This window comes from Cololabis saira, chromosome 5 (genome assembly GCF_033807715.1).
Source record: "Cololabis saira isolate AMF1-May2022 chromosome 5, fColSai1.1, whole genome shotgun sequence".
NCBI lineage: Eukaryota > Metazoa > Chordata > Actinopteri > Beloniformes > Belonidae > Cololabis > Cololabis saira.
Genome location: NC_084591.1, coordinates 13,473,831 through 13,498,469, shown reverse-complemented (window position 1 = coordinate 13,498,469; position 24,639 = coordinate 13,473,831). Strand labels below are relative to the sequence as shown.

At 39.4% G+C, this 24,639-nt stretch overlaps 1 protein-coding gene across 1 annotated transcript; it reads right to left on the bottom strand.

Moving 5' to 3' along the window:
- Positions 1-44: 44 nt before the first annotated feature.
- Positions 45-23,164, bottom strand: pik3c2g (phosphatidylinositol-4-phosphate 3-kinase catalytic subunit type 2 gamma). Its single transcript, XM_061720960.1, has 32 exons — positions 23,029-23,164; positions 22,150-22,621; positions 21,968-22,047; positions 21,604-21,761; positions 20,359-20,473; positions 20,114-20,225; positions 19,673-19,743; positions 19,438-19,501; positions 18,450-18,575; positions 18,253-18,283; positions 17,325-17,508; positions 17,094-17,213; positions 16,667-16,795; positions 15,403-15,517; positions 15,192-15,325; positions 14,912-15,100; positions 12,895-12,988; positions 12,558-12,652; positions 11,093-11,273; positions 10,876-10,983; positions 10,678-10,770; positions 10,420-10,549; positions 9,240-9,376; positions 8,998-9,167; positions 7,507-7,663; positions 7,316-7,425; positions 6,195-6,363; positions 5,565-5,683; positions 5,373-5,469; positions 5,128-5,265; positions 3,406-3,534; positions 45-2,006 (listed from the first exon to the last, which is right to left on the bottom strand). The coding sequence occupies exons 2-32, from the start codon at positions 22,555-22,557 to the stop codon at positions 1,836-1,838; spliced, it is 4,134 nt and encodes a 1,377-aa protein (XP_061576944.1). The 5' UTR covers positions 22,558-22,621; positions 23,029-23,164; the 3' UTR covers positions 45-1,835.
- Positions 23,165-24,639: the final 1,475 nt, after the last annotated feature.

Sequence of the window (24,639 nt, the reverse complement as noted above, 5' to 3'; positions counted from 1 at the left end):
TGTGCTGTATGGGGTTGTTTTCAACATTTCCAAACAACTTGATGGACTTTAACAGTTAACACGGTCAGTGATGCCTGTAAAGTCCAACATATACAGTAGCTGTTGGATTTTTGGGGGGATTTCTTGGGTTTTTGGACTTTTGCACATGACGTTGGGTTGAATTGTGAAAAGGAATTATCTAGAACGCCCACACCTGTAGAGACTGGCAAGCGATCTGAACGCTTTCCAGTTTCAGAATATTTTTCACCATAAAGTTGAACTCCAAATGGTTTGGAAAGGTTTTAGAATTGATTTACATTGTTCATGTCTTTTTAAATCTCAGCATTACATATACACACACACACACTGAAATTCTGCAGATCAGCAAACTGCCAAAACATCTGTTTTTATGGAGTTTCCACTTCTGCTGATTATCACTACATCAAGGGCTGAAGATTAGCAGTAACGGGCTCAAACTTATCCCTTTAAATTCTGTACAAGCAGTCGAAGGATGCTCACTATGGCCCACATATTTTTGTTCTTTTAGCCTTTATTTCTTTAAATAAGTAATGGAACCGTGAGAAATTGTTATTCTTCCGAGGTTCAGTTTGCCTCCCACTAAGACTCGTGTGATCAGATGATATTTATTATGTTTTCTCTCTCTCTCTCTCTCTCACACACACACACACACACATACAAACTGTACATACACACAAAAACTTTAAAAGAGAGGGGGCCAACTTTAGCGATTGATGGTATGACGGTATGGGAATGACACGGGTGAGAGAGGTAAATGAATACTCCATAAGAACATTTATCAAACGGGAGCAACCTGCATTTTCGTTTGTTCAATCCTATTTCCCAGTAAGAGACACACCAGGGAATAATATAAATAGCCACAAAAGAGGTATATATTATTAAACCTAATCCAGTGCAGGGAAATCTATTTCTATCCTGGCTTACTCCTACCGCCGAGTCCTTTAAACGAGGTAAAGGAAATAGTGGGTCAGCAGGCTTGTCGGGACGGGAATGGCATTAAGATAACATGAGAGACCTGCATCGGTCCGAGTGGGCGTGCATGTGCGGAGGTGTGTTTTCACGTCTCGCCGTGTGACTGTCTGTCTGCCTTTGCGTGTCCGTGCATGCACGCACCCGACTGTGTTTGAATGCCGCTGATGGATAAGACAAAGGACAGCGTGAGGGGGAGACTGTTAAGTGAGCCCCTCGGGTCAGAGAAGCTGAGTTGTCAATCTGCTCACACACTCCCCCCCCCCCATCCCTCACTCTCCCGCCTCCCCCCTCTGCAGCTCCACCGGTCAAGGACTTGGAGTCGACGCAGCCTGAAGGGGCCCACACACACTCAGCCTCTGCAGGTAACACCCCCTGAACATCACATCCTCCTTCATCTGCATTAAACAGTCCACGCCAGACGAAGATTTGCACACACTGATTTGATGTGTGTGAGAAAAATCAGTTAAACAGGAAAGTGAAAGTGCAACTGGGATGAAGAAAAGTTTCCAGTGGAATCAATTTGACTGACATGTAAATAATACAGGATCAATTATTCTTAAGTGACCAGACTCCTTGATCTTTGACTCAGCTTTGTAACTCCGGCCAGACGCCTCGGTCCGTGGCATGGTGTTTACCTGTGATGTGAGGTTAAGTTGCATGTCAGAAATAGTCAGTGTCCAGGGTGCATTGCATCGTTCCTTCTGGTGACATGTGGCTCCCTTAACAGTTTATAAAAAAAAAATAAAAAAATTACATCCACGTCTAAATGTTGCTCACTTAGTGTGGTGGCTCCCCCTGCTGGCATCAGGCCGGCAGTGCAGTCCTCTGAACTTTGCTTCCGTCTTTTATACAAAAAAGACACTTTTCGACACATAGTTCCTGAGGGGGAACCATATATCCTTGCCAAGCAGTTCCTCATCAAGCGTGATCTCAGTCTCAGCCAATAGCATCTTCTTGCTCTTCACCGCCACCTCCAGCACCGTCCCATACAGCAGTGGAACAGGCTCGTACACCAGCTGTGAAGATGACGCACATGCAGAGGTGTCAAAAGTATTCACATTCATTACTCAGGTAGAAGTATAGATACTAGAGTTTAAAAATACTCCTGTAGAAGTTGAAGTATCAACTCAAGTTTTTTACTCAAGTAAAAGTATAAAAGTACTGGTTTCAAAACTACTTAAAGTATAAAAGTAAAAGTAATGTAAGGGGGGAAAAAGCCATTAAGGACAAAAGCCATTGAAAATGAATGCATCTTAGTATAATGCAAATATATTAAAGAACCGTATATGTGTACTATTGAGCATTAACATGTGTTTCAGAGAGCAGGAGATATGATGACTAGTTGCCTATAAGTATTGTAATGGTGCAAAAAGTCAAACTTCAGAGGCATGTTATCATTTATCCTAACCTTTATTGGAATGTACATCCAAGTTTAGTTGCAGGAATCTGAGGGAACGGATGTAAGAACAAAACTGGACAAGAACATCTGAAACAACCACAACCAAATTCACTCTATCCGGATGGAGCAATTTAACTGGATAGTTTTTTTTAAAGGCCGAAATGAAATAGAGTAACGAGGCTGTTTTTAAAATGTAAGGAGTAAAAAGTACAGATAATTGTGTGAAAATGTAAGGAGTAAAAGTAAAAAGTCGTCTGAAAAATAATTACTCCAGTGAAGTATAGATAACCAATATTTCTACTTAAGTAAGGTAACGAAGTATTTGTACTTGGTTACTTGACACGTCTGTGTCTCAGCTATAAAACACCTTTCAGGGGGTCATTTGGCATATTTATGCTCGGCTCGTCTGCTTCCATGTGACATTTCAGTTAAAATTATAAAACAGATGATCTTTTTGATCCTTTGAATGTTGTGAGAGCTTCGTGTTAAAGGGAGAAAGAGGCTGTCACACAAGTGGGGAGCTGATGATCAGAGACTGTTGAGCACGGCACTCAAAGATCCGCTCAGACTTCACTGAGTGAGGAGAGCCACATCACAAGCAGAGGACGCATCAAAGCTCTGAGAGGATTTACCAACGTGAAAACCTCTTTTTTGTTGGGGGGTCTGTTTTACTTTAGAGGGTTTTTAACCTGGTGAAAAGTGGCAGCCAAGGTTAAAGCTACTAGAGCCCTCTGCAGGAAAGGAACATAAAGAAGTGACTCAGCTGACAAATGGGCCTTTCTTCTTTGCTTGTGTTTGGCTCAAAAATAATTTAAAAAAAAATGGACCAGAGGTCACAGAAGTGGGTTTGTCTCGTAAATGAAAATGGTAAACAGTGAAGCTGTTACTCATCCTTTACAGAATGGTGAAAAACAAGCTGCTAGCAAACTGTGCAGGGACAGCGCAGCGCCTCTTGTGAGAGAATAAGTACCTCTGATGTGAGACTGTATTACACATTGGAGAAAAGGGGAAATTACCAGCTTGTTGAAGGTTGGGTTTTCGTTGTTGTTGACCACATTCGTCTTCTTCTTCTTGGAGCTCTGCTCACCGTCAGTTTTCAGCTGCATGACCACGTAGGGGTCGGGATTGGAGCCGTTTGCATGCTTCTGTTGAAAACGGGGAAAAAGGGACGACTGGCTTCAGAGAACTGAAATGACCTGAACTGAATGATAAGATATAAACGTCCACGTTGTTGGAACCTCCAATTACTGCAGAGAAAAAGTTTAGTTGAGGTCCGAAGATCGTTGAAAGGCCGCTGTGTTTGCAGACTGACAACAGCTGAAATGATGACATCACATGCAGCATCGGCCTGAAACGCAGGTCAACTCTTTTAGGGGGCAACTTGGATGGAAATCCACATCTAGCTGCTGAATATCCAGGTTGGAGAGATGCTCCTTCTCAGTCATATGTGCCAGATTACAGCATCTGTTAGTAACAAGAATGGCTACACCTCCTGCTTTACTCTTATCAGCATTCAGGACATGTTCTTGTGTCCATGTCCCAGTGGGAACTTGTAAGTAATCCAAGCCTTTTTACTTTTACTTACTCTAACTCAGGGGTCGGCAACCCAAAATGTTGAAAGAGCCGTATTAGACCAAAAACACAAAAAACAAATATGTCTGGAGCCGCAAAAAATGAAAAGTCTTTTATACCGGTAAGCCTTAGAATGAAGGCAACACATGCTGCATGTATCTACCGTATATTAGTTATAACTGGAGGAAGATTTTTTTTTCATTATGCACTTCGAGAAAAAAGTCGAAATGTCGAGAAAAAAGTCAAAATTTCGAGAAAAAAGTCGAAATGTCGAGAAAAAAGTTGAAGTACAATTTTGAGAAAAAAGTTGAAATGTCGAGAAAAAAGTCAAAATGTCGAGATTAATGTTGAAGTACAATTTTGAGAAAAAAGTCGAAATTTCGAGAAAAAAGTTGAAATGTCGAGATTAAAAAGGAAAAGGAAGAAAAAAAAGAGAAAAAAGGGAAAAAAGAAAAAGAAGAAGAAAAAAAGGAAAAAAAGAAAGAAAAAAACGAAGAAAAAAAGGAAAAAAAAAGGTCAAACATTTTTGAAAAAGCTCCAGGAGCCACTAGGGCGGCGCTAAAGAGCCGCATGCGGCTCTAGAGCCGCGGGTTGCCGACTCCTGCTCTAACTTATACTTTTATAGTTTTTCCTTTGCCACTGTTTGGATTAAGGTTTTTCTCCCACTAGGGGAGTTTTTACCTGCCATTCTTTATGTTATGTTTATGTAATAATTGCTCGGGGGTCATGTTTTGGGTCTCTGGAAAGATCCTAGAGACAACTTCTGTTATAATAGACGCTGTATAAATAAAATTGAATTGAATGGAATTGAATGGCACTTCAACATGATGGAACTTCAATATTTGCTTAAAATTCCTCCTCCTGGCTCTCCATTTGCCTCAATATTAGAATGTCTCATCCTCAGCTCCCCTGCATTTGGTGTCTGGCTGTTAATCTGCTGCTCTTCCACGGAAGCTGCTTTCGTGTTGTCATGGTTACTTGTTATAACAGATCCTAAAAACTGCCAAAATCACTAGCAGAAATCCCTGAAGCAGAAGTTACAAAGAAAGCAACAAATATGACGAGAGCTGACACACTGCTACCTTTAAAGAGAATACATTTACCATCTATGCTTTCTTTTTTTGTGAAGTGATATCACAAAAAAAAAGAGAACGCAGGGAACTCACAATGTGCTTCAGATGTTTAACCAAAACAGAGAGCTTGTTGTCAGAATAAGAAATTTGCAGCTGGATCTCGGGACGGGCTGCCAGACTCTCGTACACCGTGTTGGGGCCATCCAGAAACAAGCTGCACACGTACTCATTCTGCAGGGGACACAGTGAGACATTTCAAAGTGAGAATCAGTCCTCAGTGATCCCAAGGAGAAATCCATCAGTAACAGGGTGCAGCGAGAGGAACATAACGTGCTTACTCCCTTGCATGGTCCCTTAAAGAGCTCATCTAGGTATTTATTCAACAGAATCGTTTTCCTTTGTGGGGTGAATGACATCTGATACCAAGTAGGAAACCTAGGGGGGGGGGGGGGCAGATTGCAGCTGTCAAAAAACAAGCACAAAATGCATCATGTATTCATCGTGCGAGCCAGACTTTAGTTTCAACTCACTGAGGCAGCTTAGCATGAGAGAATGATTTCTGAAGCTTTTTATGGAAGAGTTCTAACTCCCCAAAGGTCTTCCCTCTGTTCAGAAAGCCATCATCAATGGTTATTTTCAGGTTATAGATCTGCAACATACAAAAAAATAGTATTATATTATGCTGCAATGTAAATAAACGAAGACAATGGTTTAACTTAAGGGTCTGTATTTAAGATCAAACACAATGTAGTAGTTGTTAATGTTTTAGCGGTTCTTGAAGTTGTTCATGTGAAATTCTAAATCCATTCAGTGCCCTTGGAAACCTCTGTGCTTTACTGTTCCTCCAAACAGCTAAAGCTGACATGAGAAAACCTTTTTCTGGTCATAGAGTCGTTGAAATGCCAGTAAACACCGCTGTCACGCTACTAGACCGCAGAGAGACGCCAACACTTTCCAAACACAGGGGGACTGACGTGACAGCAGAGTGCTTGTCATTATTCCTCTCAGACCACAAGTGTGTGAACCTGTTGTGGCCTCTGATGTTTCACCAACTCCCCAAGGCAATCAGGATCTGACACAAAGCTCTGCGACTACAGGAGTCCTCACAGAAGTGCAGCACGAGGACAACGTTTTACTAAATCCCCGACATGCAGCCTCACCACGTCTTTCCCCTCGACAGAGAAGCCCATAATGACGGCCCCTTGGATGTTGGTGCTGGGAGTGGGGATCTTTTCCTGCACTTCAGACTCTTGTTTCTTCCCTTGGGCCATCGTATGGGTGAGGAAGTTGAACTTGACTGAAACACAATCCACGCTCTCCTGGATTTTCCTACATGGGGACCAATGCAGCAGATGAATACAACCTAGGGCTGGGCGATATATCGAGATTTTAATATATATCGATATATTTTCAAACGCGATATGGTACGAGACAATATCGTTTATATCGATTAAAAAAAAAAAAAAAAAAAAAAAAATTATGATTATATTTTTATGATAATATAGCTTATTTTGTGACAAATTGACTTGAATGTTTTATTTGAGATTTGCACAAATGTTTTGTTATTTGCACAACTGTCAACCTCAGTGGAAAAGCATTTCGAGCGTACAAAAAAGGAAAAAAAAAAAAAAAAAAGCCAGTGAGGCATGTTTTTGTTTGATTGTTATGATTTATATTATACTGTATTTATCATGATTATTATTTAACTATTGTTCTTTGGTTTAAATATATATATATATTTACATATATATATATATATATATTTTTTTTTTAGCATGTTCGAAATAAAATTTTCATTCATTCATTCATTCAAAGTCTGCCTGTTACTGTCTACATTGTATTAATTGCACAGTGTATTTTAATTTAATTGTTATGCAGGAAAGGGATATTTGTTTTATTTTATTCAAGAAGCATTTTTATTCTATATATGCTGGCAGTTTATTTTTATTTCATTTGTTTTATACATTTTGATATTGTGCAGACCTCTGTTAATAAAGGTACCTGTGTGACATTTGGCACTGGGCTTTGTATTAAAAATGACAGTTTTTTTAAGCGTTTGCCTCAGAAAAAAATGAAGCTAACAGAGATGCTATGCTATAATGCTTTGGGGGAAACCCCAATTATGGCACAGAAAAAATATCAATATATATCGAGTATCGCCATTCAGCTAGAAAATATCGAGATATGACTTTTGGTCCATATCGCCCAGCCCTAATACAACCACAGAAACAAAACGCCAGTGAGACGGGAAAATAATTGTGCGCGTGTCGTGTTGAATTACTCCGTGAAGTAGACAGTGGCCTTCAGGTCTGTGTCATGAGGTCGGAGGTTCTTCTGGACATACTGCAGGTCATTGGAGTTCTTCAGCTCTGGCATCCCTGCACGAAGCATCTGGAAGAAACATCATGAGTGTTTCCTGCTCTTAGATATGGCTCGACCACCAGCGTTTGGGTGTTATTTACAAAGCCTCACCAGCTCCAGCAGGCTGAGTATCAGTGCAGATCGCTGCCTGATTATGTTGTAAGCTTTACAGCAGAGGTCCACAAAGCCTTGAAAGCGCTGAGGGTTCTTACCCCCGCCTGTGATGAAGTAAAGCATCTCAGATGTAAAGATGAAGGGCGACCGGTCCCTGTTTTTGGGTGGGAGAAGGTTGTCGTTGATTCACGATGTTGGCTCTAACATTTGTTTATTTGTCAGGATACAATTATTAGCTACAGTATGCCCTTAAACACAGCTAGTCTTACTGGGGTCCACATTAAAAAACAATACATTTAAAATATACAGTTAAAAACAAGACATAAAGAAAGAAAAGGAAATACCGTACATGTAAATCATTATCTCAAAGCAAAAAAAACATACATGAAACATTCCAATATACAGTAAAACATCATCTAGGCCAGGGGTCGGCAATCCGCGGCTCTAGGGCCGCATGCGGCTCTTTAGCGCCACCCTAGTGGCTCCTGGAGCTTTTTAAAAAATGTTTGACCTTTTTTTTCCTTTTTTTCTTATTTTTTTCTCTTTTTTTTCCTTTTTTCTCTTTTTTTCTTTTTTTTCTTTTTTCTTTTTTCTCTTCTTTTTTTCTCTTTTCTTCTTCCTTTTTCCTTTCCTTTTTAATCCCAACATTTCAACTTTTTTTCCTCGACATTTCAACTTTTTTCTCAACATTTCAACTTTTTTCTCGAAATTGTACTTCAACATTAATCTCAACATTTCTACTTTGTTCTCAATATTTCGACTTTTTTCTCAACATTTCGACTTTTTTCTCGACATTTCAACTTTTTTCTCAACACTGACTTTTTTCTCGACATTTCGACTTTTTTCTCGACATTTCGCCTGTCGCCATTTGCCTTCATTCTAAGGCTTATACAAGACTTTTCATTTTTTGCGGCTCCAGACATATTTGTTTTTTGTGTTTTTGGTCCAGTATGGCTCTTTCAACATTTTGGGTTGCCGACCCCTGATCTAGGCCATGAAAATCAAATCAAAAATACACCTTACCCTGTCCAGTATGTTTATGTCTGTATAAGTGTGTGTGCATGTATGGTATCCTATACATATGATATTCCAAGGTGTTTCTTAATTAGCTTTTTTTTTAATATTGATGTGTTAATTTAGTCATAGGCAGTGGTAAAGAATTCCATGATTTAATTGATCTATATTCTACTGTATGCTTCAGAAAATTTGGTTTAGGTGTTTGGTTTAGGAAGTGAAAACCGGCCCTTTGTTTCCTGTCTAGTGCCGTATCATGTATATGACTCTAGATTGTGTCTTAACTGATTGTACTGATATAATGGCGTTTTGGATTGTAAAACCTTCCATATTGAAAACAGAAGTGCAACATTCATTCTGTCCTCAACTTTTAACCATCGTAGACAGAAGTGCATGCTGTTGATACTGCTATTATATGGAAACATTGGCTCTTTTTTCTTTGCAACAACGGAAGACCCATATGTACCGACTTGCCTTTTAATGCCTCCAAATTTCTGCGCATTGCCCATGATTTTGCCGAAATCGATGTGGAACATGTGGCCACTGCGTTTCAGCATGATGTTGTCATTGTGGCGATCGCAGATCCCCAGGATGAACGTGGCCACACACCATCCTGCACATGAGTGGATGAAGGTCGTCACAGCCTGCACACACAGAAGGACGTTACACAATGCGGCACAATTACACGACAACAGCATGCAGGGTCGAGGTTTCACCTTCTCATAGCCCTCCTTAGTTTTGTTTTGCATGTGGAACCATTTCTCCAGCGTGTCCTCCCGAAGCGGCCCACCTGGGCCAAACTCCTGGTGAATCTTCCTCAAGGTCACCGCTTCAGGCACCACTTCCACCAGTCCTGACCACCACAAATCATGTTAGTATACATTAGGGGTGTAACGATACACTAATCTCACGATACGGTACGATACACGATATTGAGGTCACGATAACGATACAATATTATAGCAGTATTTTTTTAACAACCTTGAATGAGGAACATATGACTGGAAACATTTGTCATTTATTTGAAAGACACAAAATACAAAACAATGCTGTGCGTTTGCCCTATTGTTACAGTTTGTAATGCTTTATAACTGTTTAAGTTTTAAAGAGAAAGCCAGGCCAACCATTTCCCACAAACTGAACTAAAAGTAAATGTCAGGTTTGCATTATGCATCTTCAGTTTCATACAAGTACAAATATTTTGCCACAAACTGAATAGTTTCTCTCATGTATGATTTGACTTTGTTCTTTTCTAGAAATTTAACAACTAAAATTAAATAAATAAATACAAGTAAATAAATACATACAATTCTACATCATAAAAAGATTGATTCATGCTCACCTTATAAGTGTAAGAGGAGATTTAGTTTTGTTAAGGTTATTTTTCAGGGTTCATTATTTTATAAATATATTCTTTATATTCTGATGTAAATCAGGGACTATGACACTAGTTATCTGTAGTGATTAGTATGTTTTAGATTGGGCGGAGTGATACAGCACTAGGTGCTGTGTTGATGTTCTAAAATCCTACGCTGTTGAGCGGACAAAAAAGTACACTCGAACTCACGCAGAAGTTGCCCCGTGTGGCTCATAGCTCAAAACGGGACCGCAAAACGGTACTAGTTTCTTCTGAGCGGAGTAAGATTTTGGTCCACGGGGTCGAGGCGCGGCCGTCACGCGTGGTCGGATGCTCGTTACTAGCCAACACAATAGATTAATATTAATAACCCAATATCGCGATACAGTTTGTCACCTCCACGACACGTTTCGTGACATTTTTGTATCGCGAAATTTCGTGGCACGATATATTATTACACCCCTAGTATACATAAAACAAAGTTAAAATGAATAAATACTTATAAATACAAAAAATCTGAGTTATCAGTGCACCGTTACCCTGAGCTTTGCCCGTCGACAGACACTTGTAGGTGATCATCTGCAGGTCCAGTCCTTCCTGGCGCCACACTGAGTCCATCACACGGACTATTTGAAGTACCAGCATGTCCTGGTTCATGTCGTCTCCTGTCTGAACAACACATTCAACCAAACATGTCCTTTTTGTGCGTGGATGAGCTGTCCCGTACCTACTTTAGTATCACCTTGAAAGCAGCAAGCAAAAACACGACACAGATGTTGTTCCACATCATTGCCCACCTTACAAATGACGCTGAGGTTCTTGGCCAGAGGGTCGTTACAAATGAAGGAGATATCCAGAGGAGCAGCGTTGGAATTGTAGAACTTACAAGCCTGGACAGAAGGACACAGAAGGACAAAGAAAAGGCAAATTTCAGCAATAAAAGGGGTGAAAAACTGAAATATATGTAGGTGTTAAAGCTTGTGTGATGTGATTACATCCAGGTTCACGCCCTTCACGCAGACTGCGGCATCCAGCGGTAGACTACAGGTGACTCCACCTTGGAAGAAGTCATCAATCTTACTCTTTTCTTTGTTCAAAACGTTCTGCAGACAAAAGGACTTAATTGCTTACAAAAATTTATTGAATAAAATTCTTTTTCAGGTGCGAGTCTGTGAATATTTTGATGAAGTTGAATGAGGCTGTTTGACGGACCTTGCGCTGAGCCTTTTCCGCAGTGCGAACCTTTTCAGCCACCTGCACGAGCACCTGCACCAGGCACGCCTCCCGCTCCAGCTCCCGCCTCAGTGCTTGACCACAACAATGCCGCAGCGCAGCCTGAACTTTACACAGCCAGCTCTGGTAGTAGGGGTCGTTTTGGGCGTCTTCCAGCCGCCTGTCGGGAGATTGAAACTTCAGTTACGAAGAAATCTGGGAAAAAAAAGGGTCTCTGCATACCTGAAAATGTTAACAGGCTTCACAGGAAACTACATGTTTGATTTTAACATATTTCTTTCTTTCTTTTAAATGAGAAAACCTCCTGCAGAATTGTGCAGTTACTGCAAAGGTCAGGTGAGATCGTCACGGACGAGCAAATGTACAGTATGAAACACTGTTTCCTTGGTCGGTAATCCAGTTAACCAGCATGACGGATACATTTAAGAATGATTAATTTGTAATTATTTTAGTTTTCAATTCATTTCAGTTTCCAAAGTTGAACTCATTTTTCTGTTCCTGTTATTGGCTGATCGAGTCAGTTCCTATGAGCCACTTGCTCCATCGATTAGTAAGAGATACAACTTTGATCATGATTTGATATCACATCGTTTAACTGGATTAAGTTTTGAAGTTAGCCCACATCACAAGTTCTGCCACTTTGATTCTGATCATCAGTTTGCGATTGATATAAACCAATATTGTCCGTTGATTGAACACAATCACTTCCATTCACGTCAAACTGCAACTAAAACATCACGTCATATTTTCAATTCTGGATATCAATCAGTTAAATGATGAATGAAACAATCTGTTTCTATTATTAAAAAATACACTGCAAAGGACCACTTAATGACATTTATCGATGATCAATACATGTATTGATGTCTGATCGATATTTTTGTTCATCATCAAATATTTTTGATGATTTCTGTTGGTCTTTAGATTTAGAGATGATACCCAATGTTTTTATCTCTTTTTAATATCTTGTAATGTATATTTTTACTCACTGATGATCTCACTGCTTAAACCCAAATTCTGTTCAATACAAAAATTATTTTTATACAGAAATTATTTCTTAAAACCTGCCTGTATTGGTTTTAATCAAATGCTCAGGAAAAAGGCCCTCAAGCAGTTGATATATAACTTTTTTTTTTGGTTTGTTTGAGGACAGAGCAACTGGAAATCGAGTTAACCTTCAGCTGCAGGTTAAACTAAAGACACTAAACAGAAAGAAATGTGACTCTGAACCTCAGCTAAGCCGGTGACAGTGAAGTGGAATCTTGTGATTCCTCATAAATAAAACTAATCATCAAACAGACTGAAAACAAACGAGGATGTCAAGCGTAAGTGGCATAGTGAGGTGAACGTTTTTACATTTTCTGTTCAAACTGGGATCAGAATTATCTCTTGAATTAAAGTAGAAACATGAATTTGCACTCTTCCAATTGAACGTGTGACTCACCAGTAGAGCTGCTGTGCGATCCGGATGTTCTTCACAGATTTCTCCAACAGCAACATCACCAGAGGTGAATCCAGTTTCCACTCGTTTTTCAGAGCCTGTGAGAAAGGAGCAAGGCTCAGCCACACACTGAACTACGGATGGATCTGTGCCACGTGGGCCATCTCTCTGTTACACAGCAACAACACATTGGTTTAGCATGGATTTAAAAAACAAACAAACCCAGATACACTCCAGTGAGAAAGAAAAGTCAGATGAATCGGACGTTTTACCAAAAGAAAGGCTGTATATTTCCTTTTGAAACAAATAATGTACAATAGTTGTGCATAAGCTTACTAACCTGGACCAACTGTGGAAGGAAGACTTCCAGCTCTCCGTCTGGTATTTGTTTAAAGTACTGAACTGCTGTCTTTCGAACGGTTTCATCAGGGAAACTGGAAGAGATGTTTTGAGTTCACAAACATATCTGGTTGACACCTGAATAATGGTTGTGACCACATATGTGACTATGAGTCAGATGAGTTAAAATAGTTGGTTAAATAGTTATGACCTGAAAGCTCGTATCCCATCACTGCAGCTTATAATTACTTGAGGTGAATGAATTAATCTTTTTTTTTCTTTTTATTTCGGCTTGTACACACTCTTTTACAAAACAACATGAAAAGGTAAAATAAACATTTCTTTTGCCGAAAAGGTGTAGCTGAAGCCGTAGCTTATAGTGCCTACCCTTTTTATCTTATGATCAGCTTAAACATGAGACATTAGCTTTTACTCCGTGGAAACAAACAACACATAAAGAAGACAAAAATAAGTAAGACAAAATATAAAATTGACGTTTCACATTCTAGAATGTTTTTGATAATATACTTTATAATTATAGTGTTTTATATTTATTTACAGTATTTTCTTTAAACATTTCCTTAAACTTGAAGATAGAACTGCACATTTTTAGGTCGTTATCACAACTATTCCAAATTTCTCTAGCCTTAATTGATCTACATCTGTTTTTAATATTAGTTATTATTAATTATTAATTAGTTTAATATTAGTTCTTGCTGTAGTCATCTCAAACATGAGTTTCCCCCTCAGGTCATAGCGGGTTTCTTTTATCTGGAACAGGTGATTCTGTGTTTAAATCAACAGACTAAATGAAGATGACTATATCTATTTGGTCAGGTAAAACTTATCAGACATGTTTTTGTGCATCACATTTATCTCTGCACACAGTATGAGCCCAATATATGTATAATACATGTTTTTTTCTTGTGAACTCCATTAACATCTATTTTTACATTTCAGCATTTCTGCAACACATTTCAAAAAAGTTTGTTATGGGACAGCACCAGTATGGAGCAACGGATATGATAATGTTATTTCACACTGATGATGTCAACAAGTGATGGATTTGGTATTATTTTAACAACCTTGCATGAGGAACATATGACTGGAAAAATGGTCTTTTATTTGAAAGACACAACATACAAAACAATGCTGTGCATTTGCCCTATTGTTACAGTTTGTAATGCTTTATAACTGTTTAAGTTTTAAAGAGAAAGCCAGGCCAACCATTTTCCACAAACTGAACTAAAAGTAAATATCAGGTTTGCATTATGCATCTCCAGTTTCATAAAAGTACAAATATTTTGCCACAAACTGAATAGTTTCTCTCATGTATAATTTGACTTTTTTCTTTTCCAGAAATGTAACAACTAAAATTAAATAAATAAATAAAAGTAAATAAATACATACAATTTTACATCATAAAAAAGATTGATTCATGCTCACCTTATAAGTGTAAGAGGAGATTTATTTTTGTTAAGAAGGTTATTTTGTTAATTCAGGGTTCATTATTTTATAAATATATTCTTTATATTCTGATGTAAATCAGGGACTATAATGACACTAGTCAGTTTATCTGTAGTGATTAGTCTGTTTTAGATTGGGCGGAGTGATACAGCACTAGGTGCTGTGTTGATGCTCTAAAATCCTACACTGTTGAGCGGACTTTAAAGTACACTCCAACTCACGCAGGAGTTGCGCCGTGTTTATCTACTCACGACCAGAAAAAGGTTTAATTTTAATTAATTGTTTTTTTTCTTGTGAACTCCTTTAACATCTATTTTTACATTTCAGCATTTCTGCAACACATTTCAAAAAAGTTTGCTATGGGACAGCACCAGTATGGAGCAACGGATATGATAATGTTATTTCACACTGATGATGTCAACAAGTGATGGATTTGGTACAAAAGCAGCGTCCAGGAGAGCCGTTGCAACGCAAGGGCAGTAGCAACAAGGTTTTGGCAGCGTAACAACATGACTTTGTCCACATGTCTCCCAGATATCAGAGCAACCTACCTGTCGGTGAGCAGGAACAGAGCTTCTTCAGGCAGGTGTATGAGCCAGTTGTCTACAATAGTATAGATCTCCGTCAGGTCTTCGGGCTGCCACTGGGGGACTCCACTGAGCAGCAGGTGAAGGAAAGTGCTTCCTTTGACGGTGTTGTAGCGTTTACTCCACAGGAAAGCCCTCTCATTTTTTGTGAGACTAGTAAAGGACATAGATGAGTCCATGTTTTGTTTTTTTAATCACATGGTTACTGTCACAGTTGTTAATGTATGCAAAGACTCCCACTCACAAGCAGAGGCACTGCTTCCTAGAAACAGTCACAATTTTCTTCTCCAGTTCATCACAAGGCTGGCAGAAGATGCTTGACCCTGGAAGGGCGATGGGCCTCCGATACTCCCACTCGCACTCATCGTGAAACTCCAGCTAAGGAAAAGGAGTGGGTTTGAGCGGGGATTTGTGTCTTTTGATCAAAGTGGACAGAGTTGTGTGATACTACCGACCTGCAGTGTAACATTCACGGCCTGTCTGTGGCTGTCAGACAGGGCAGGGGAGGGAGGGAAAGGCAGCTCGGGTCCAGTGGACATACTGAGCAGGACGGTTCCTCTTACAAGGGTCCTGCACGGATGGAGGGAGGAACACAATGTCATTAATGTTACCTAATATATATATATATATATATATATATATATATATATATATATATATATATATATACATATATATATATATATAGCTTTTGATTGTTTTTGCTAAATAAATTAGAAATTCAGCCTCTGAGCCATGTCTTTATCTTCACATTCTCTAACCTCATTCTCTATGCAGGATTCTGAGTGGGCGCGGCTATGATAATGAGGCTCTGTGCTGATTGGCTGCCTGAATGACGCGATACACCGCTACGAAAAAATGGCGGAAGCTTCGGCCGGCGGAGTTAGTTGTGGGTGTGGTTTCACGCATTGGAGGCCAACCGATGTAAATCACTCCCGTCGTTACGTAACGACGGGTGAAGAATCTGAACGGCTCGTAGATCCACATCACACTAGATGGCTCATCCGGGCGGCTGTACAGACACTGCGAATTTGATTACTTTCCTCCTTCTCTGAGTTGGCAGGCTGAGGGGAGACCACTTTATATGTTAAAGCAAGAGAAAAGGTGTTTTTCATAATAGGTCCCCTTTAATCCTGTGATAAATCGATTATCAGCAAATTTGGGTATCTTTATGGGAAAGGTTATAAGTCCATTTGCAAACATCTTGGAGTCTATTCAGCAGTGATAAACTGAAGATTGTTGCCAATCTGCCTCACTTTATTCACCGCCAATAAGATGATCATGAATTCCTTTGTCAATCAAAGCACTCTGACGGGAACTATGAGGCCATCCTGTCTGACAGCTAAACCGTGAGTCATCGCAAAGATTCCGGTAAAGGTGAGATAAAAAAGACTACTGAAAGATTACTGGGTTGTACCAGGTGTTGGTAAATGCGGTCTGTAATGTTTCAGAGACACTGCTTCTGCATTTCCCCCTTTTTTTATTAAATAATGACAGTGTCATCTGTTTTGTACTGTTTATGTTATATTATTCTTAGAGCTGTAGATATAGCGATAGCGTAAAACTTGAAATAGACCCATGTTTTGTGGTTCTGTGTAACACCGGTCAGAACTCCTCATTATGGAGTCTCAGACAGTCACTGATGCTATTTTAAAACTTGTTCTAAAATGTCAAACACTCCAGACTTTTACAGAGGTGCAAACTCTGCGGAGAGCCTACCAGTCGCTGTACAGAGGCAGCACAGCCCAGCTCAACAGCTCCGGGCTTTTGCCTCGCTTGGAGCCCCTGAGGCGAAACATCAGCATGCACTCGTACGGCAGCTCATTTACTCGCACTTTGAATGCCATCCTGAAAAATTAGAAACACATACAAAGACATAAGTGTCTCGCCTCCTCTCCAACTCATACATGGCCATATGACATATCTCTTTTACTGCATCTCAGTTCTTCATGTTGTAATTCTTCCACACTGAATAAGACACCAGCTTTAAGTTTATGGACAAACACGTGGATCCAAAGTGCACACTTAGCCTGATGATTACACAAAGCATGGGGGAATTGCTCCGCTGTTTGTCACTGACCTAGACATAACAAGGAAGTCAGACGTGACAGTACATTTACAGTAAGTGAAAGACTTTTGCTCTTACATGCGGTTACACTGGATCTTGTTTCCATATGACAAGGCGGTGCTGATGTTTTCAGAAATACCAGTTTCACTGATTGTTTCCCCGTACATCAAGTCACACGAAACAGAAAAGCTCTCATAACTAAAATAGTGAAAAGGAAAGAAAAAGCATGTTTAACATTTGTCTTTGTGTTTACTTCCTGAAATGTATACCAGACCGTAAATGGGAATGAGACTGTAAATGTACACGTACGTGTTGATCCAGGTAGGCTGGAGCCTGTAGAAAGTTGCAATGTTGAATTGCAAGATGTCGTAGTTTTTGTCAACATCACAGGTTTGTGGGCACCCGATTATTCCTTGGACTTTGAAGTCTGACTGGAAGTTGTCAAAGTATATCTGCAGCATTTTCAGCAGCGCCCCGTGGAGCATGGTCACGGCTGGAAACATACAGATGTACAATTCAAATCCAAAAATTAATATATAAATATACTGGGACTCACTTACTGCTTCTTGAGTCACAGTTAAAAAATAGTCATCATAATTGTTGTTTTACATCTAATTATTGTATTATTGTGTCAGTCACCTCTCTCAAGTGGTATATGCAAAAAAGTAAAACTGTTATATGCTCATTATCCTGGAAGAGTTTGTTTTAAGTCATGGGAGGAAGATGTTTTTTTTTTCCTTCATATCATCAAAATGTGTCATTAATTCAGAAAAACTGGCAAGAATTTTTTTTAAACGTTGACATTGTTCATTTTTTTTAAACGAATACTCATTAATTCAGAAGAACTGAGCAAAGATATTCTTATAAAGAAAAGAAAATCGCAAATGTATTTTTTTAAACTTTTTTTCAATGAATGCAATGCCTTTCTGTACTTTCTCAAGTCATTCATATTTGGTTATGGTTCGTCTTTATGCATTATGATCCTGCAATATTCAGCTGAATGGTGGGCAGAGCCTGATCAGGCCACTGGAACCAACAAATGAAAGCAGGAAGCAGCTCCCCTTACTTCTGTTTTCAAATGAAACATACAAAGGAAGAGCAGACCTTGAAATATCATCCGATTTGTAAAGTTAAGTTCCCAGATACTCACAGTGACAGAACTATCAATTATTCATATTTTGCTTCATAATTACCATTCAAAACACACAGAGGGATATACAGTATGATAGCTTCTCACCTTCTTCACACTCAGACATCACATCATAACTCTGCAAAAGAGATGCAGAGAATTGTGTTGTAAATCAGTTGCATCTGGAGCATTGTCTTTTTTTTAACATATAAGTATAGTTTACTAAAAAAACAGAAGTGGCTTAAAGCTCAATTCAAGAGTGATCGCACTATAGTAAAGTATGTTTAACAAATGTGACGTCTTACCAGAGTTTGGGGGCTGATTCTGTTGAGCACACCGATGGCGTCCTCCAACTCTTGGCATGAGAGTCCAAACAGGAGATTGGAGACGGTGCGAGCGCTGTTCACCACTAAGCTCATGTTCAGAGCAGACTACAGACATGAGATGAGACTCTGGTGAGGACGGCATTAGATGCAAAGATGCTTCAAGGAGATATTATGGCGTTCTGTTCAAAAGCTGATAACATTTCACAATAAAACAAGGTTTTATTTTGGTCAAAATACTACCAGGATGTAGTTCAAAAGCTCCCTGCTCAAACACATCTTCAACGTTCTTGTTATGGCAGCTGGTTTTAAGGGGCGGAGTCCCTCTTACCTTCCTACCTTCATAGTATGTTTCTTTTTTATAGTATAGTTTATTTGCACATAAAAAAGTATACAACCACCAAAAATTCAGACAAACAGTATGTAGAAAAAAAGGAAAAAAACAACAAAAAAAAGAAATACAATGTAACAACATAGGACAACTAAGGAGAATAAGCTAAATTAATAGAAAAACAGGAATCTGATGAGGATGTGCAGAGAAGTTCTGGAAATTAGTTTTGCTAAGCTGGGTTAGCAAAAAATTAAATTTTTAATTTTTAAATTGATGTTGAAGCTTTGTACCACCCACTTTCTAGGTAGTTCTCTTTCTCAAAAGGATAGGCAAAATAAGCCATGAGGCTTTTATACCCTTTTGTATATATATATATATATATATATATATATATATATATATATATACCTGTGTGTATACATATACAGTGTGTATATGCAAATATCTTTAATGTAAATGACCAAAACAAAATAAACTACTACTACTACTATATTTATATATTTAATATATTTGTGGTCATGCTCTGGGTCTCTGAAAAGCGCCTAAAGACAATTTGTATTGTAATAAACGATGTATGAATGAAATTGATTTAAAATTAAATATGGAGAAGATGGATGATTTTTTTTTGTGTCCACTGACCTTATTATTCATGAGGTCTGTCACCTCTTTTTTGTACTCGTTGAGCACATCCTCCAGGCTGAGCCTGTGAGAGGAGGAACAGTTAAATGCACACTAATGAAAATTAGGCAATTAGCCAAAGCAAAGCCACCTCTCCAACAGTTTTCTACAAATAGATGCTGACTGACTCCGAGCAGAGTCGCCCACAACCATTTCACAAGGCTGATTTACGATGCAGGAAGGTTTGTCTTCTTACTTGCTGGTGCTGTAGACGCTGGTAGGGCCCAGGAACTGATACAGCTGGCATGGACTACTGTCATCTTCAGCCTCAGAGAAGGAAAACAGATGAAAGTGTTGTTTGCAGTGAAGGGTGAGTTTTTTAAGGGGTTTAAAGAATGCATCCAGCATATAGTTGATGGCATGTCACATGTAGAGTTGATACAGAGACCAGGTTCACCTTCAGTCGGTGTCACTCCCGCTGCTAAATGCCAGCAGTCATGACGTTATGTGTAAACAGAAACAAAGTCGAGAAAATCAGGGTGGAGGTTTTTACAGCGACGGTACAATAACCCTGGCTGAGCACAGCGAGGTTGCCAGGGGCGACGGCAGGTGTTTGTGAGTGAAAGGAGGGCCAACCCTGTTTGATAAGCGGGTAGAACTGCAGGAGGCTTCCCAGAAGGAAGTTGAAGCAACTCACATCTCGGGCCAGGTGGCGTTTGAGTTCCCCCACGTGGAACAGTCGCAGGTCGATCGGCAGATTTAGCTTGTGGTACATCTGAACTGTTTCATGCCTGCCGAGGAGTTCGTCACTATGCAGGCAGGCATGGGAAATGCACAAAAACAATACACTAAATGAAACACTTCCCCTTTGATAAGACAAAAAATGAAAATATGAACCGTCAAAGAATCTTGAATTTCTGGATCAGCAACAGACATACTCACCTTCTTAGATACTCATCAGAGTCACAGAGTTTTAAAACATAATCCCCACTTGTGTTGGGATAGAGGTCTAGCAGCTCGAAGATTGTTTCAATCAGATCCTTCACCGGCTTGTTCACTGAACAAAACAAAGGAGGTTAGCTTTCAAACACTTCTGCCAACTTCAAACATACTGTCATTTATGGCAACCATTTATGACAACAAACCCTATTATGGCAGATTTAGATTTTTTCAGATTACTGACACATTTACTATGATTAATCAAGATTGTGTTGGAGATCTAAAGCTGATGGCTGCATTGCCAAGAGGTTCACACATGTTTTTTTTTTTTCAAACAAGATGTCCAACAATAGTAGTCAGTATTCCTCTCTCTCTCCTTTGCTTTGCACCCTGGGCAGGCCACCCGTCTCAATTCAATTCAATTCAATTTTATTTGTATAGCGTCTAATACAACAAAAGTTGTCTCTAGACGCTTTCCAGAGACCCAGAACATGACCCCCGAGCAATTATTACATAAACAATGGGCGGTAAAACTCCCGTCTGTGATGCTGGTTGGACCAAACATCAACGATTTAAATAACTTGCATCTAACTGGTGCAATAGTTGAAACAATAGATAAGTGGCAACTAAAATGAAAAAATCATACTAAATTGGACATATCCTTCTTGAGTGGAATTATATGGATGCTTGAAGTCGGTTACAAATAAAATTCTGCTCTCACCCCATCCCATTGTTTGCACATGACTAACATCTGAATATTTTTTTTTTTTTTTTTTTTAAAGCATTGACCAGTTCAGATTTGGAAGGAACTGTGACCTCACAAACCTAGATCAGGGCAGAATGAACCCACTTTTGCAATGTATTTTTTTTTCTCTTTCTTACTTTAAATACTGGATCAGGAAAATTGTGGTTGCAAAAGAGATTTTGAAATAACAATATTTCATTCAGGTTGAGAATTATTTACTGATGCTGAACTGCTGAAATGTAAATGATCTGTTCAGGATGTTTAAGACAAATTTCAATTTAGTAATTTGAAAAATGAAGGATTAGTGAGGACTAGAAAGAATCACAAGATCTATGCAATCAATTATTCAAATAAAAATAAAAATATTTTAATTGTAGCCAGTATTTGTTCTATTAAGTATTAGACATTTTCCTTTATAGACTTTTTTTTGTTGGTTTGTTTGTTTGTTTTCAACCGTGCACATTGCTGTGTGCTGCGACTCAGCCAGAACATCAGCCTCTTACCGGTGGTGGGGAGGGGAAGCAGAACAGGGTGCTGGGCAGTACACACTCGGACTTCCACCTCCACCTGCTCCAGCAGGGAGGGGTGGATTTGTAATAAGCGACTCCACACTATACCCGAGTTGTGAATCTGGTCCGTGTGTTTGTACTGTGACATCAGCCTGCCGAGGAATGAAAGTGAAAGTATGTGTAAAAACATCCACCCACTAAAACAGATGAATCTGATAATTAAATGAAGACATAACATACATAAACCATAAACATTTGATGTTGTTACTCTAAGAATTATACATATATATCTATATAATTCTTATATTTGTCTTCTATCCATGCCAATGAGATCACAAGGAAATGTTCACAGTCTTACTGGGACACTGCAGCAGAAAAAGATGCCAGGTCCCTGGTGCTGCCCTCTGGACACTCTACTAGTTTGATCGCCCATGGATCCTACGGTGGAATATAAAACATAAGAGTGATAGGAAACATCCAAAGTGTTTTTTAGTTATTTTTAGAGTGATTTTTGTCTCCCCTTTTGGCAATAATACTCACATAAGGGTCTACTACTGTCTTGGAACGATTCAGTCTGTGAGCTGGCTCACCGGGGTCACTGGAAATCTGCTTTCTGAGAGTCTTGAGAGGTTCTGGTACCCTGGGGGGAATAGGAGGGGGTAGTCGGACTGGCATACTGGGGAGCCTGCGTCTGGGTGGAAGTGGTGGAGGACCTTTTCTTGTCCTTTGTGTGGTATTCCCAGGCTTTTCTTGTGGTTTGGCTTGGGATGCAGCTAGATTTAAGAGTCCACTCAAGCTGCTCTCATACAAATGCTCCTCATCATTTTCCGGGGCCAGGTGTGAGTAAGCGGGTAATCCATCTAGATCATCTCTCAGAGGCATTGGAATATCAGAGTCGATGGCATCTTCTCTCTGGATCGCTCCAGCCCGGCGGTCAGGAGGATCCATTCGATTTTAGGATTTCATACAGTCCCTCTTGGCCGCTGTAACTGCACACGTCCTCTCTTCAAATCTTCAAGACAGAATGCACACATATATATTTGTATCACCAGACAAAAGTACAAAAAAGTAAGCAGGCCTCTCCTTTAATGTATCAGTGGGAGCTATGCAGTTCTTTTTATGACTGAAGATTATGTGAACCTTATGGTTTACGCTGGTGTAATTATTAACAAGCTCTCAAGTTAACAGGAAATCTTCTACCAAGTCTCTGAGAATAATTTAGACATTTGTAGGAGACATGACAGACAGCTTTGATAACTCCACAATCATTTCACATAAAACCAGTCAAAATATCTAAGAGCAACTTGAAATACATCAATAAGGGATCCTACATTTACATCCCAGAGCCATGTGCCTAAATATCACTCTCAGATCTGGATCAGTTGTACATCAACACGAAGGTGTGCCTTGGAAGCTTACCATCAATGCTCTGGTATGTGTATCCCCGTCTTGTGCCTTGGTAAACTGAGGAAGGAAGCCACGCTGAGCATGAAAGACCAGTAATGCTCAAGTTCAGGAAAAGATCACAACAAGTGAGTTTCCTGGCCCCTCCCTCTGTCCCTTCCCCTCTCAAGCTCCTGCAGGCTTTAGCAGCAGCTCGCCCTCTGCTGGACAAAAGCCTAGATTGCGCTGGTTTTAAAGGCCAATTATAACTAAAAACTAAATTTCAAGCAGTTATCAAAAACGTAATTAATCTTGTGCTGCCCGGGGTTTACCTGGCGGTGCTGGAGTGGAAAATGGTGAGTGAATGAGTGTCCATGGCTGCGTCCGAAATTGCATACTTCCACCCTAATGAGTATGCAAAAACAGTATGTGAGATTTTTTAGTGCGTCTGAAACATTAGTACGTACTCAATAGTATGCGCTATCCATACTCATCCCGGAGAAATGTATTAGTATGGATTGATGGACACTAGCTAAGCAGAAACTTTCCACAATGCAATGCAGCAGTGTTTGGTTGCTAAGTGCTGCGCAGATACATATATGTCATAAGTAGCCTATAATATTAAGTATAATAATATTATTATATAATATTAATATTATAATATTCGTATATAATAATATTATATAATGTCATCTTGTTTGGGCCAGGATAAACGGGAAAGAGCGGATCGGTGTGCTGCTATTGCTGCTGTGACAGGAACCAACGGCAGGAAGTGCCGTGTGGCTCTGAGTAGTACGTCCGAATTAATGAATACAACTGATATTTACTCAAAAGTGTGCTGAACTTAAGTATACTTTTTGAGTATATTGTTTAGTATGGCATTTTGGACGCACCGCATGTCTTTGTCGTGAGTGTGGGTATAAAAGGGTCCTGCGATGGAAGACGCACAAAATTTTGGGCCTCCATCAGCAGGACAAAAAAAATTAATTATTATTATTATTATTATTATTATTATTATTAATTATTATTAATTTGCTTAACTCGCTGGCGGTGGGTTTCCTCCCGCCCTCTTCTCGCCCTCTGTGGGGTTGCTGGTGGCCTGTACTGGGTTCCGGTTTTGGGTTCCGGGTTCCAGTGAGTCAAAGGATAGAGTTTAAAATCTTACTGCTGGTTTACAAAGCACTGAATGGTCTTGGACCAAAATCCATGCTGGATCTGTTAGTTCCCTATGAAGCTCCCAGACCCTGAGGTTCATCTGGATCTGGTTTGTTGTGTGTCCCAAGAACCAGAACCAAGCAAGGTGAGGCAGCGTCCAGTTATTCTGCTCCTCAGTCACCGGTGGAACAAACTTCCGCTGTTTGTTTTTTTTTCTTGCAGATTTCCAGGGCTCGTGTGCTCATTGTGCGTTTCCATATGTTTTTCGCATCTTGGACTAGCAGCGGATGTCAACCCACCCCCTCCCCCCAAAGTATATAGGCCTATATATATATATATATATATATATATATATATATATATATATATATATATATATATATATATATATATATGTAATATATGTGATATATTAAAAAATATATAATATATATTTTATATCAAAAAAAAAAAATATATATATATATACTTTATATATATATATATACTTTT

Bases quoted from the DNA above. Each gene is read 5' to 3' on its own strand.
- pik3c2g (XM_061720960.1), bottom strand. From the start codon at position 22,557: ATGGATCCTCCTGACCGCCGGGCTGGAGCGATCCAGAGAGAAGATGCC. The intron at 22,048-22,149 runs GTGAGTATTATT...ATTCCACCGTAG, and splicing joins AGACAGTAGTAGACCCTTAT to GATCCATGGGCGATCAAACT. The intron at 17,509-18,252 runs GTGAGAAGCTAT...GTATGTTTCCAG, and splicing joins GATGTCTGAGTGTGAAGAAG to CCGTGACCATGCTCCACGGG.